The sequence below is a fragment of the Sus scrofa genome, chromosome 6 (assembly GCF_000003025.6).
Source record: "Sus scrofa isolate TJ Tabasco breed Duroc chromosome 6, Sscrofa11.1, whole genome shotgun sequence".
Lineage (NCBI taxonomy): Eukaryota > Metazoa > Chordata > Mammalia > Artiodactyla > Suidae > Sus > Sus scrofa.
The window spans coordinates 52,218,125-52,232,766 of NC_010448.4; the positions used below are offsets into that span (position 1 = coordinate 52,218,125).

The 14,642-nt window shown below is 50.8% G+C and overlaps 1 protein-coding gene across 1 annotated transcript; it reads right to left on the reverse strand.

The window, feature by feature from the left end:
* NANOS2 (nanos C2HC-type zinc finger 2) lies at positions 765–1,710 on the reverse strand. Its single transcript, XM_003127232.2, has one exon. The coding sequence runs from the start codon at positions 1,708–1,710 to the stop codon at positions 1,294–1,296; it is 417 nt and encodes a 138-aa protein (XP_003127280.1). The 3' UTR covers positions 765–1,293.

The following is a 14,642-nucleotide window of genomic DNA, read 5'->3' on the forward strand; positions in this document are numbered from 1 at the left end:
ACAACTGTAAAGTCTGTCCTGCAAGACCTGGGCTCTAGCATGGTGGGAGGGGACCCTGGCCAGGGCTTGAAGAAGCCCCTGAAGAGGGACTCTGGGGTCAAGGTGAAGGCTGGGACTTGGGGACCAGTCCCAAGGTGACCTGTGTGGGAGGATGTAAGGCGGGCACAGTCTTTCATGGGAGGGACCCAGGACTCCTTCCTGCTCTGCCTCAAGCTCCCCCTGTTTGGGGAAACATGCAGGACCCCTCCCTCCCCCAGCCTCGGAGGAAACAGACAGAGTGGTTTCAAAGACAACTAGAAACGCTTTTATTAACTAGAGCTCAACATCCGGGCCCAGCCCTGAGCCAAACACCAAACAACTTAAAAAAATCTGACCAAGGCTTTTCTTTGCCCCTTAAATAAAATCAAGGCAGTCCGCTGCCCTTCCCATCCAGGCACCAAAACCCCTTTCCTGCGGGAGCTTCGTTGACTTAACTGTTGGAGGATGACAAAAAAACGGGAGGCCAAAAAGGAACTTTACAAACTGTCGTGATTCGTGGAGCCGGCGGCAGGTGGCGGAGAGACACCCTCTCGCTGGGGAAAGGACCCATCGGTGATTGGCCGTTGGGGGCAGGAGCGCTGAGAAACGGAATTAACAATGGGATGCACAGGGAGGGGGACCGTTCAAGGGTATCGGCTCACCCCAAGGCTCTCCATCCCTAGGTAAGCCTGTGAAGATGGGGTGCCCTTCCGGCGCGCCCCCTCCTTTCGCCAGGTCCTGCTGGACGGGCCGCTGAGGGCAGGGAGGGACCCAGCCGGTGGCGTCCATGGTGAGCCGGTGGGTCGCCGGTGGCTGAAGAAGGTGACGGCTGGCTTGAGTCAGAATCCCATCTTGAAGTTCTTGGGCTGGAGGGCGCAGGCCTGCCTGTTCACGCTCCCCAGATTCTGAGGGGTGGGCCTGGGAGAGCACAGTGGGATCCTGAGTTGTCAAAGGGGGCAGGGCTAGTGTCCCAGAAGGACTAAAAGATCCAGGAACCAGAAGAAGCCATAGGGCTGTGTGGTCCAAGGGGCAGGGGTCCCGCCGCACCAAGAATTCACAAGCAGCCCAGTACAGAACCCCCCGGGCTGAGAGGTCCAAGGGGCAGGGCTGGCCTGGCTCCCCACAGCCTCCATGGTGTCAGGATCCAGCAGGGGTGGCATCCTGGGGGTCAGATCTTCCAGAAGGCGGGGTGAGTCCGGGAATGGAGAGGAGTCCAGGGACTCGGTAGGACTGAGCCCAGAGGCTGGGTGTGCAGGGGTGGGCACCTTGCGGTCCTCAGCGCTTGACCTTGCGGCCGGCTGAATTGCGCCCACTGCGGCGATAGAGAGACTGCTGGCCGCCGTTGAGCGGGCAGTACTTGAGTGTGTGAGCCTGGTCACCGGTGGCCCCGCACAGGGGACACACATAGTGTCGTAGGATGGGACACACCACCACGCCCTCCGGTGTCTTCAGCTGGTGCGAGGAGTACACGTGGCGAGATTCCCCATTGTGTTTGCAAAAGTTGCACAGGGTGGCCAGCCCCCCGCTGGCCCCCCGCTCTCCCGGGCCCTGGTCCTGCTCCAGTGGGGGCTCAGGTCTTGGCTCCCCGGTGCCCGGGGCCTCTGGCCCTTGTCGACGATTCTGGATCAGTCCCAACACCACCTGGCTCAGGTTGAAGTAGTCCTTCCACATGTCAAAGGGTGGCAGCTGCATGGCACCCAGGTTGGGGTGGTGGGCGGCTGGGGAGAGGTGGGCTGGGGGACCGCAGACAGGAGCAGCAGAAGGTTTTCTGGAGCAGAGAGGAATGGCACCCCTTTTTATACTCCCCAAAGACCCTTCTAAGCAAAGGTGGAGCTTAGGATTTAAAGGGCCCACTCCTTTCCCTTGATCGCATCCGACTCTACTCCTCCGTGGCAATCTGGGAGGGCGTCAGTCCCCTCGTCTCTGGTCCTTGCTCTGCCTCCAAGGTTCTCTGTGACCTCTGGAAAGACCCTTCTCCCAGAGCCTCAGTTTCCCTGTCTGTTCAATAAAGCTCCATATCTGCAAATGCTCCCAACCCCCCTCCTCGCTTACTGCAAGGCTGGGGGCCTGCTCCCTCCAGACACTGCAGAGCCTTCTCTAATGGTAACAACCACTGCCCCTTACTATGAGCCAGATGCTGTGCTGCTTGGGTACCTTCCCCCTCTGGTTTCGTTTTCACAGCCGCTCCGTGGGGGTGACACGGTTATGATCCCATTTCATAGACAAGTCGCCGAAGCTCAGAGGCGAAAACTCACTGGCTCAGAGTCCCACAAAACACAAGTGGCAGAGCTGGGTTCTAAGCCAGGGCCGTGTGACTCCAAAGCAATTGTTGGTTTAAAACCTAATTTGTCATCACCTTTGGAACTAGGAGCCACTTAGTCACCAGCTATTTAATGAGCACATACTGCAGTGTTCATTGTTTCATAAACACAATCCCTTTGAATCTCATAGACACTCAAGGGGGTGGACCGCATCATTTCCATTTTATAGAGAAGGATAGGAGGCTCAGAGAGGTTAAGAAATGTACTCATGGTCACACAGCAGGGCAATGGCAGAGTTGGGATTTGCTCTCAGTTCTGGCCCCAGAAACACTGAGAAATTGATCTTAGAAGCAGCAGGGGACCTTGGCATCGGACCTTCTCACTTAGAATGCTCACCCTCCCCCCTTGGCCTGATACATTGTCCCATATGCTTCCTGACCTGCAGGACCCAGTAAAAACCTTGTCTCCTACCCATGCCACCTTCCAGGAATTCAGCAAAGCCACAGCAACCTTATGCCTGTCTCATGAACAACCAGTCCGGCAGGGGAATAGCCAGCCAATGAGAAAATAATAGACCATAAGGACCCAATTACATAGGCTGGGCTGGGAGAGGTGACCTGGAAGTTGAGACACGCGGGACAATCAGGAAAAGGAACACAAGATAATGGAGACCTGAAAATTGGGCACCCAGCGAAGGCGGCTAGGTTGGCAGATCAGAATGAGGGTCCTAAGCTGAGGCCAGCTCAGTGTGCAGGGGGCTGGATGCCATCAGACTGTGACCTCCTCAGGGGATGCTTTGGAAATGAGGGTGGGGGCATTGGGGTTTGTCACAGTGATTGCAGATGTGATCGGATGCAATGGACAGGGGACCAGGGGTGCCCAATGTCCCAACAGTCCATACAGCCAAGATCTGTCCCTGGTCCCACTTAACTTCCATTGTCACACTGGACACCATGTGTGCAGAAAAACCCATTTGTAATCATCTGAGTCAGGAGCTTAGCTAGGTTTTAATATAAACACTAAGTGCTTCTGCAAGATTTTTAAGATGTTTCTGGCCTTTCCTGGAATGCAGCTACTTTGTACTAATATTATGGTTTGCCTAGTCTTTTTTTTTGGGGGGGGGGTCTTTTCTAGGGCCACACCTACAGCATATGGAGGTTCCCAGGCCAGGGGTCTAATTGGAGCTGCAGCCACCGGCCTACGCCAGAGCCACAGCAGCGCTGAATCAGAGCCGCGTCTGCCACCTACACCACAGCTTACAGTAACATTGGATCCTTAACCCACTGAGCGAGGCCAGGGATCGAGCCCTCGTCCTCGTGCATCCTAGTTGGGTTCATTAACCGCTGCGCCACAACGGGAAGGCTGATATTAACTTTTCGAAAATAAAATTTGTGGGTTGGAAAAAAAAAAAAAGAGAACTGCAAAAAAAAATTTGTGGGTTGGTGGGCTGTGTTACTTAGGGGTTTTAATTTTGGAACACTAAATAGGCATTTCAAGATGTTAGATAAAGTGGGTGTCGGGTCTCACTGTATTAAGAACCTGTAATGTGGACCAAGATCAGCCCATTGGTCTTTGCTCTCAGAGCAATAGGGAGCCACTGAAGGGTATATGCAGGGGAAGAACATATGAGAAATATGTTTTAGGACACTCCTCTTGTTGCTGTGGCTTGAACAGAGGTAGTGGGGCTGTCCTCATCCGCTCACGCTGTCTTGATCTGGTCAGGGAGCAAAGTCTGGACAAAGTCTGTTGAGACTCACTTTTGGCTGCCACTATGTCTTACCTTCAGAACGGCCTTAATATATGCTTCTTGAGTGAATTTATTTTCTCTATGGATGGGCTCAAGTTGGAGAGGTGACAAAGGGAGGAATTTGTGAACCTAAGAGAAGCTCTTTTTAGAGCTCCCATTGTAGCTCAGTGGGAACAAATTCGACTAGTATCCATGCGGATGCAAATTCGATCCCTGGCTCACTCAGTGGATTAAGGATCTGGCGTTGCCATAAACGGTGGTATAGGTCAGACTTGGCTTGGATCTGGTGTTGCTGTGGCTGTGGTGTAGGCCAGTGGCTACAGCTCTGATTTGACCCCTAGCCTGGGAACCTCCATATTCCACCCAGGCGGCCCTAAAAAGAAAGAAACAAACCAACCAACCATCAGTGGAATGAACTAATAAGTGAATGCATGAGAGTTCCCTGGTGGCCCGGTAGTCAGGATCCAGCACTTTCACTGCTGCAGCCTGGGTTCAATCCCGAATCTGGGAACTGAGATCCCACATCAAGCTGCTGCATGCCACAACCAAAAATAAATAAATAAACAAGTAAATAGATAAATAAGCAGACAGCATCTTCCAGATCACCTGGTCCAGCTCACTCCCACTTTCTTATTTTCCGGACGTGGAAATGAGGCCTCCAGATGGGAGGGATTCAAGTTCCTGGCCAAGGTCCCCAGATTCACATGGAGATTGAGGATCATCTGGAAACCCATTAATAAAACACACCCATGGTCATAGATGTGAGGTTTTCTGCCTGTTCATCTCCCTAAAGAGGCAAATGAGACCTCTCTGTTGTAACGGAGGGGTCCTTAGGTTGGGCAGTGGGGGGGGCAGTACTTGAACACAAAACCTCCCACAGTTTGAAGATGGGCAGCATTGTGGGTAAATGCCCTGGGTTCAAGCCTGGCTCTACCACCTGCTCGCTGAGTGGCTGTGGGCTGATCTTTTTTTTTTTTTTTCTTTTTTTCTTTTTTTAGGGCCATACCTTTGGCATACAGAAATTCCTAAGCTAGGAGTTGAATCAGAACTGCAGCTGGTAGCCTACGCCGCAGCCACAGCACCGCCAGATCCAAGTCACATCTGCGATCTACACCACAGCTTGTGGCGATGCCGGATCCTTAACCCAACTGAGCGAGGCCAGGGATCAAACCCAAGACCTCATGGATATTAGTTGGGCTCTTAACCCACTGAGCCACTAGGGGAACCCCTGGGCTGACGATTTAAACTCTCTTAGCCCCAGTTTCTTTATCTGTCAAGAGGGGATGGCATCAGGGTTTGCCCCAGGGCATGGACTGTATTGTGTCCCTAACCAGCGCAGTTTGCCTGTGGAACATACCTGTTAAATATTAGCCATGATCATCAAGGGGGAGAGACACTATGAAGTCAATAATCTCTGTGTGTGTGTGTGTGTGTGTGTGTGTGCGCGCGCGCGCGCTTAGGGCTGCAGCTGCAGTATATGGAGGTTCCCAGGCTGGGGTCGAATTGGAGCGGTAGCTTGGCTTACGCCGCAGCTCACAGCAACACCGGATCCTTAACCCACTGCTCAAGGCCAGGGATGGAACCCTTGTCCTCATGGATACTCGTGGGGTTCCTTATGGCCGAGCCACCATGGGAACTCCCCCTCTTGTTTTCTTCTAGGCCTCTGTTACTGGGGCTGGGACGACCTTCCCCCACCCCCACACCGGGGCGTGTGTTTGGATGGGTAACTCAAGGGCCTCCCTCCTCAGGCAAGCCTTCTTCCAGGGCAGGGCTGCTGCTGTGACCTGAGGGAAAGTCAAAGTTGATACTGATGAGAAATTCATCAGCCTGCGGTGTTTACTTGATCTTAACCTCCACCCCCACGGCCAGGCGCCAGCACTCCCTGCAGACCAGGCTCCACAGCTGCCCTGTTTACTTGTGAGTTTCCCTCTCAGCCTCAGGCCCCTCAGAAAACAGCTCCTGAGGGGGTCCAGAGAGGGGCGGGGAGGAGAAGGGAAAGTCAGGAGGAGAGAAAGCCTGGGAAAAGGGGGGAGGAACACAGAGAGAGGTGACCACGACTTCCAGCGGGGGCCAAGGGACACACTTGTACAGAGACCAAGACCGGGGAGATGAAGAGCAGGGGAAAGGGAGACTCATGGAGACTCGGAGGTCAACGTCGTCGTCGTCCTTGTGGTCTCTTTATCCGTGCTGGCCTGTGCGAGCTCACGAAACCCTCGCCGCAACCCTGTCAAATAGTGTTGTAATACCCCCATTCTACACAGCAGGACACTGAGGCCTGGGAGGTGACATCTCTCATTGATGTCATCCTGGATCTGAGCCTGGACTCCAGGGTAGGTGTGCAGGGAGAGAAAAACCAACATGCTCACACTCCCAGTGATGGCAAGGGCCAGAGGTTCCAGGAAGAGAGACGGAAGCAGGAGGCAGAAAACAAGAATTACTCGTGGGCTTCCTGTCGTGGCTCAGCGGTTAAGGAACCTAACTGGCATCCATGGGGACGCTGGTTGGATCCCTGGCCTCGCTCAGTGGGTTAAGGACACGATGTTGCTGTGAGTCGTGGTGTAGTTTGCAGATGTGGCTCGGATCCCGCGTGGCTGTGCCTGTGGCAAAGGCAGGCAGCTACAGCTCCGATTCGACCCTAGCCTGGGAACCTCCATATACTGTGGGTGCGGCCCTAAAAAAAAAAAAAAAAGGATAACTCGATACATGGCGTAGTGGTTGGGCGTGTGGCCGATGCAGCCAGAGGGACTGGGTCAAATCTTTTTTTTTTCAATGGCCGCACCCATGCATTTGGAAGTTCCTGCGTCGGGATTGAATTTGAGCCGCAACTGCCACCTACACTGCAGCTGGAGCAACAGCGGATCCTTTAACCCATTGCGCCAGGCCGGAGATCAAGCCTTTGCCTCTGCAGTGACGGGCCTGGATCAAATCTTGACACTGTCACTTCCAGATGTGTGGCTTTTAGTAAGGGATGTCACCTCTCTGGGCTTCTGTTTCTTCTATTTTACAAAAAAGGAGATCATTCAAGACTCCCTACTCTGGTGCTGTTTTGAGGATGACAGCTGACAACACGGGTCAAGTCATTAGAGTAGGTATGCAGTGAGCTTTAGTCAATTTTTTTTCCCCTCAGTGTGCTGTGGCTTCACGGGGGATGTCAGATCCCAGACTAGGGATTGAACCCTGGGCTGTAAAAAGTGCTGAGTCCTAACCATTGCATCACCAGGGAACTCCCTTTAGACATTAGTTTTCTTCCCTCGATGAAAATGTACTGAAGAGTGCTAGGCAGAGGGATAGGAGACTCTGTGGCACCGAGACAGAAATATTTGCTCACTCATTTGTCAAATATTTACTCAATACCTACCATGTGTCTGGCCCTGTTCTAGGAAACAAAGATACAGCAATGAACAAAAAACCAAAACAAAACAAAATATCAAAACAAAAATCCCTGCCTTTATGGAGCTGGGATTTTACATAGATAACAAATAAGACAGTCAGGTGAAATACAGTAGGTCTGATAAGGCTGTGTACTATAGACAAGAAGTGGCATCAGGAGAGACAGTGTGGTCAGGGAAGCCCTCTTAGAGGAGGTGGTTTTTTTTTTTTTTTTTTTTGTCTTTTTAGGGCTGCACCTGCAGCATTTGGAGGTTCTCAGGCTAGGGGTTTCATTCACAGTCTTTTCCATTATGGGTTATCACAGGATGTTCAATATAGCCCCTTGTGCTATACAGTAGGACCTTGGTGCTTATCTACTCTGTGTAGAATAGTTCGCTTCTGCTAATCCCAAATTCCCAACCCATCGCTCCCCAACCCCTGTAACCCAGCAGGACCCTGAGAAGCCTTCTCAGAGCAGACCCCTGCTCATGGCCTCCACCTGCCTTTTTATCTATAGAAAAACTTTAGGAGCTTCCCATCGTGGCTCAGTGGTTAATGGACCTGACTAGCATCCATGAGGATGCAGGCTCCCTCCCTGGCCTCACTCAGTGTTTTAAAGATCCAGCGTTGCCGTGAGCTGTGGTGTAGGTCTCAGATGCAGCTTGAATCCCGCGTTGCTGTGGCTGTGGTGTAGGCTGGCAGCTACAGCTCGGATTCCATCCTTAGCCTGGGTAGCTCTTTTTTTATTTTTATTTTTGTCTTTGCTTTTTCTAGGGCTGCACCTGCCGCACATAGAGGTTCCCAGGCTAGGGGTTCATCGGAGCTGTTGCTGCCGGCCTACGCCAGAGCCACAGCAACGCGGGATCCGAGCCGCATCTGCGACCTACACCACAGCTCATGGCAACGCTGGATCCTTAACCCACCGAGCAAGGCCAGGGATCGAACCAGCAACCTCATGGTTCCTAGTCAGATTCGTTAACCACTGAGCCACGATGGGAACTTCCGAGCCTGGGAACTTCTATAAGCCACAGGTGTGGCCCTGAAAAGAAAAAGAAAAAGGACTATAGATAATATTGTGAGCCATGTCCTTGAAGCTGTTTTGCAGCAACTATATGCTGCCCACAAGCACACAGACCCCAAACCAGTTAGAGCCAGAAGCTTGATGACAGTGACTCCCTATGACCTCACCACCCACCAATCAGGAGAATGGCCATGAGCTGATCACGCCCTGCTCCTCAGACTCTGTAAGACTCTTCACTACCCCCTCCTGGGGGGCCCAGTCCTTGAGGCACCTGTCTGCTGTGTTCCCCTCTTTGCTTGGCAATCAAAGCTACTTTTTCTGTTTCCTTCAAGTCTGTCTCCACCTTTCTTTCCTTTTCTTTCTTTTTTGTTTGTCTTTTTAGGGCCACACCTGCGGCATATGGAGGTTTCCACGCTAGGGGTCCAATCGGAGCTGCAGCCGCTGGCCTACGCCCTGTCATAGCAACGCGAGATCTGAGAGATCTGAGCCGCGTCTGGGATCTACACCACAGCTCATGGCAACGCTGGATCCTGAATCCACCAAGCGAAGCCAGGGATGGAACATGCGTCCTCAGGGATATTAAGTTCGTTTCCGCTGAGCCAGGATGGGAACTCCTGTCTCCACCTTTCCACTTGGCATCGGGTGTACAGAGGCAGCAGAGATTTCAGCAACGGCCCCTCTTCCCTTGCAACCACAAATCTGTTCTCTATAACTGTGAGCCTGTTTTTGTTTCATAGATATGTTCATTTGTGTTGTATTTTAGATTCCACGTATGATGTTATAGGATATTTGCCTTTCTCTTTCTGATTTACTTCACTTAGTACCATCACTTCCAGGTCTGTCTCTGTTGCTACAAATAGCATTATTTCATTCTTTTTAATGGCCGAGGGTGCATGTATCTTTTTGAATTACATAAACTTTTTATTTTGAGATCCCTGTAGAGTCACATCCAGTCCTAAGAAATAATAGTGATCCTGGGTACTCTTTAACCCAGTTTCCGCAAATGATAATATCTTAGTGTGTGTGTGTGTGTGTGTGTGTGTGTTTAGTTCTATGCAATTTTGTAGCATCCGAGCTTGTGTATCTGGCCATCCCAGTTAAGATACAGAACATTTCCAACACCCCAAGCAGCACTTGTTGCCTTTTCAGAAACTCATTCACTTCCTTCCTGGCTCCTATGCCCTCCTTCTACCCTGGCAACATACTCTATTCTCCACGTCTATGATTGTTGTCATTTCAGGAATGTTACAGAAATAAAGGAACACAGCACTTAACATTTGGGGGTAGGCTTTTTTGGGGGGGCACCCCTCGGCATATGGAATTCCCAGCCCATGGCATATGGAGTTCCTGGGCCAGGGATCAGATCCGAGCTGCAGTTGCCACCTATGCTGCAGCTGCAGCAATACTGGATCCTTGAACCTGCTGTGCCAGGCCAGGGATCGACTCTGCATCCTGGTGCTGCAACGACCATTCCCATTGCGCCACAGGGGGAGTCTCCTGGTGGTCAGCTTTTTTTCATGTAGCATCATTCCCTGGAAATTCACTCAAGGTATCATACAGGCTGATACTTCATTCGTTTTTACTTTTTTTTTTTTTTTGCTTTCTAGGGCCAGATGTGTGGCATATGGAAGTTCCCAGGCTAGGGGTCGAATTGGAGTTGCAGTCTCTGACCTACACCACAGCCACAGCAACTTGGGATCCAAGCCACCTGTATGACCTACACCACAGCTCACAGCAACGCCAGATCCTTAACCCACTGAGTGAGGCCAGGGTTCAAACCCACATCCTCGTGGATACTAGTCAGGCTCATTACTGCTGAGCCACAGTGGGAACTCCCCTTCATTCATTTTTATTGCTGAGTTGTGGTCCATGGCATGGGTGTGCTACAGTAAATCTAACCATTTATTTATTGAAAAACATCTAGGAATTCCTTGGTTGCTCAAAGGGTTAAGGATCTGGCATTGTCCCTGCTGTGGTTGGGTCACTGCTGTGGCTCGGGTTTGATTTCTGGCCCAGGAACTTCTGCATGCTGTGGGCATGGCCAAAAAAAAAAAAAAGCATCTGAATTGTTTTCTGTTTTTGGCTCCAAATAAAACTGCTGTGAACACTCACATACCAGTGTGAACATTTATTTTTGATTCTGTGGGACACTCCCAGAGTGAAATTTCTAGCTCATATAGTAATGGCCTGTTTCTTTTTTTTTTTTTTTTTTTTGCTATTTCTTGGGCCGCTCCCGCGGCATATGGAGGCTCCCAGGCTAGGAGTTGAATCGGAGCTGCAGCCACCGGCCTACGCCAGAGCCACAGCTACGCTGGATCCGAGCCGCGTCTGCAACCTACACCACAGCTCACGGCAACGCCAGATCCTTAACCCACTGAGCAAGGGCAGGGATCGAACCCGCAACCTCATGGTTCCTAGTTGGATTCGTTAACCATTGCGCCACCACGGGAACTCCCCTGTTTCGTTTTATACAAAACTGTCAAACTGTTTCTCCACAGTGTTTTTAAGACTGAAAAAAAAAAAAAATCCAACATTTCCATTGTGTTCAGCAGGAAGTTTGCTGTGAATCCTTCAGCCCCCTGTTACCAAATGCAGCAAAAGCTACATTAAACTTTCCAATCACCCAAAAGTATTTTCTTTAAAAAGATGCCCCCACGAGCCTGGGGGGCGGGGGGCCGGGCAAAATAGGTGAAGGTGTTAAGAGGTACAAACCTTCCATTACATAATAAGTCGCAGGGATAAAATATACAGCAAAAGGAATGTGGTCGGAGTTCCCATCGTGGTGCAGTGGTTAACGAGTCCGACTAGGAACCATGAGGTTTCGCGTTCGATCCCTGGCCTCGCTCAGCGGGTTAAGGATCTGGTGTGGTGGAGGTCGAAGATGCGGCTTGGATCCCGCGTTGCTGTGGCTGTGGTGTAGGCCAGTGGCTATAGCTCCGATTCGACCCTTAGCCTGGGAACTTCCACATGCCGGAGGTGCGGCCCTAAAAAAGGCAAAAAGACAAAAAAAAAAAAAAAAAAAAAAGAGGAATGTGGTCACTGATGTTGTAACACCTTTAGATGGGGACGAGTGATTACTGGATTAACGTGGTCAGCCCATGACGTATGGAAATGTCAAATCATCATGTAGTACACCTGACACTAACATTATAAATCGACTATATTTCAATTCAAAAAAAAGATGAGAAGAGTGGAGTGGGAGGTTGGGGCTCGCAGATGTGAGCTCTCATACACGGAGAGGTTAAACAGCAAGGGCCTTCTGCAGAGCCCCGGGAAGTACATTCGATGTCCTGTGATAAACCATAAGGCAAAAGAATATTAAAAAAGAATATATGTGTTATTTATATATATAGCTGACTCCCTTTGCTGTACAGCAGAAATGAACACAATACTGTCTTTTTCTTGTCTTTTTTTTTTTTTTTTTTTTTTTTCAGGGCCGCACCCTCGGAATATGGAAATTCCCAGGCTAGGGCTCAAATCGGAGCTGTAGCTGCCGGCCTACACCGCAGCCACAGCCCTTCCAGATCCAAGCCTCATCTGCGACCTACACCACAGCTCACGGCAACGCCAGATCCTTAATCCACTGAGCGAGGCTAGGGATTGAACCTGCATCCTCATGGATGCTAGTCAGATTCGTTTCTGCTGAGCTGCGGTGGGAACTCCCCGAACACGATATTGTAAATCAACAATACTAAAAAAAAAAAAAAAAAAGAACTTCTCCAGGTTCAAAGCTTTCCTGGGGATCCTCCTGGTGTTCTGAGGTGAGTGTCTTTTCTTCTGCTGATGAGTCATTTGTAGTCTCTGGTTCAAAGGGGTCTCCTTGCTACTCCAGACATCCCTGGGGGAAGCGGTGTAGAAGGTGGGGTGGGGATGGTGAGGAGGAACACCTGAGGGGGGCGGGAGGGGCCTCGGGGTCAGCACCGAGAGGGTCTGTGCTCCTTGTAACTACATATCCCCTTTTTTTCTTCTTTTTTGGCTGCCCTGAGGCATCTGGAGTTCCTGGGCTAGGACTCAGATCTGAGGCGCAGTTGGGACCTAAGCCACAGCTTCGGCAATGCCGGATCCTTACCCCCTGTGCCAGGCCAGGTATTGAACCTTCGTCCCGGAGTTCCCAAGATGCTGCCCATCCTCTTGCGCCACAGCGGGAACTCCTTCATTACATGGGCTAATTTGACCTACTGAGAACTTTCTGTCACTGAATTCCCTGCTGTATGTAGCTTCCATATCTACTTTTTTTTTTTTTTTTTTGGCCATGCCTGTGGCATGTGGATGTTCCTGGACCAGGGGTGGAATGTGAGCCACAGCAGCGACCTGAGCCACAGCGGTGACAACGCCCGCAGATCCATTTCTGCCCATCTCTCCCCAGCTCTTTCTGTCTGGGACATCAACAGCATTCAGCCAAGGCTTGCTCCCGCCCCATCCCAACAGATGGGAAACATTGAGGGGAGAGAGAGGTCAAGGCATTGGTTTATTCCATCATGTCACAGAGTTCATGCCCTTTACAAAGCCTTCTTCCTGTCCAGGGCTGGGTCCCATCCCCTCCCCTCACAGCCGTCAGCCTGGGGTACCCACCTTGATCTGGGCCAGGGCACTGCACCAGCCTCTGACATGTCCCCATACCTTGTCCACACTGTTGTAAATAGCTCCTTTATCAAACTCTTCAAATGACTCAGTTAGAATGTGCCCTGTTTCCTGCCTGAATACCAGTCCCTGGCCTCCCCAGGGAGTAGGTGGGGGCATCCTGTGTTTCTTTGTGCAGATAAGAGCCTCCTGCCCTTAGGCCATGTAGCACTTTTATGGACCAGGATTTGGCATATCATTTGGGAGCTTGGAGTTTTCTTGCAAGCTGTGTATTTGCCTCCCTCAAGTATTCCTGGACACCCAAGGTTTTTGCCGAGACCCAAAAAGGATCTAGACCACTTTGTCAAAAGGCTGAGCCCTTCGGGTGAGATCCCTTGATAGAGTCTCCTGTCTATTTTCTGTGGTATCTTTCTGGATCTTAGGCTTTTTTTTTTTTTTTTCCAGGCCATGCCCGGGGCATATGGACGTTCCCGGGCTAGGGGCCGAATCAGAGCTGGAGCTGCAGCTGCCAGCCTACACCACAGCCTAGGCAACACCAGTCCCAGCTGCACCTATGGCCTATGCTGTAGTTGCAACTTAAGTCACAGCTGTGGCAACACCGGACCCTTAACAACCCACTGATCAAGGCCAGGGATCGAACTTGCCTCTTCATGGAGAGTATCCCAGGTCTTTAACATGCTGACGCACAATGAGAAAGTATCCTTGATTCAGTCTCCCTCCCTCAACTTTTTCATTTGAAAAATTTCAGGAGTTCCCGCTGTGGTGCAATGGGATGGGGTGGCATCTTGGGAGCACTGGGATGCAGGTTTAATCCCTGGCCTGGCACACAGGTTAAGGATCCAGTGTTGCTGAAGCCGTGGTTCATTCTGCTAATCCACAAAGGAAACGCCAGTATATTTTTTTGAAAGAGGTCAGGTGTAGAATGTCCCTCAATTTGGGTGTATCTGATATTTCCTCATGGTTAGATGTATGCATTTGGGGCAGTCTTAGTGCTCAGGTGCCATCCTGCCTTCTGTGCGGGAGGGGTGTCCCATGGGGGACTCGTGACATCAGCATGCTTGTCGTTGGAGTTCCATCTCCTGGTGAAGGTGGTTCAGGCCAGATCTCACTGTTGGGTACCCCTCTCCCTTTTGTAATCACCAAGTAATTGGTGGGTTAACACTTTCAGACCCTGTGAAGCTCCCGTTTAGGATACATTATAACATTTTAAAAAGTGCCTACCCATTAGAGAGGAGACAGAAATCCTCTTTCTCACCCAGCAAACCTTTTAGCTAGGGGTGGGCTGGCAGGGAGGAAGACAACAGACCAGCAAATAAACGAATAGTTTCCAGATTCAGAATGTGACCAGGGTGAAGGCAGGGAATTTGTCTTGTTTTCTGCTGCACCTGTGCCTAGAACAGCATCTAGCACATACACTCGATAAAGGCATGTGGAAATGAATTCAGGAAGGCATGAAGGGTCTTTAAGTGCTAAGAAGAGTCTAAACACAAGGAATTTGTCCAATGATAAGGTACTACCTCACATGGGTCAGAATGGCCATCATTAAGTCTACAAACAGTAAATCCTGGAGAGGGTGTGGAGAAAAGGGAACCCTTCTTTCTGCTGGTGGGAATGTAAGCCGGTGCAACGACCGTGGAAAATCGGA

Excerpts from the sequence above, each read along its gene's own strand:
- NANOS2 (XM_003127232.2), bottom strand. The coding sequence starts at position 1,710 with ATGCAGCTGCCACCCTTTGACATGTGGAAGGACTACTTCAACCTGAGC.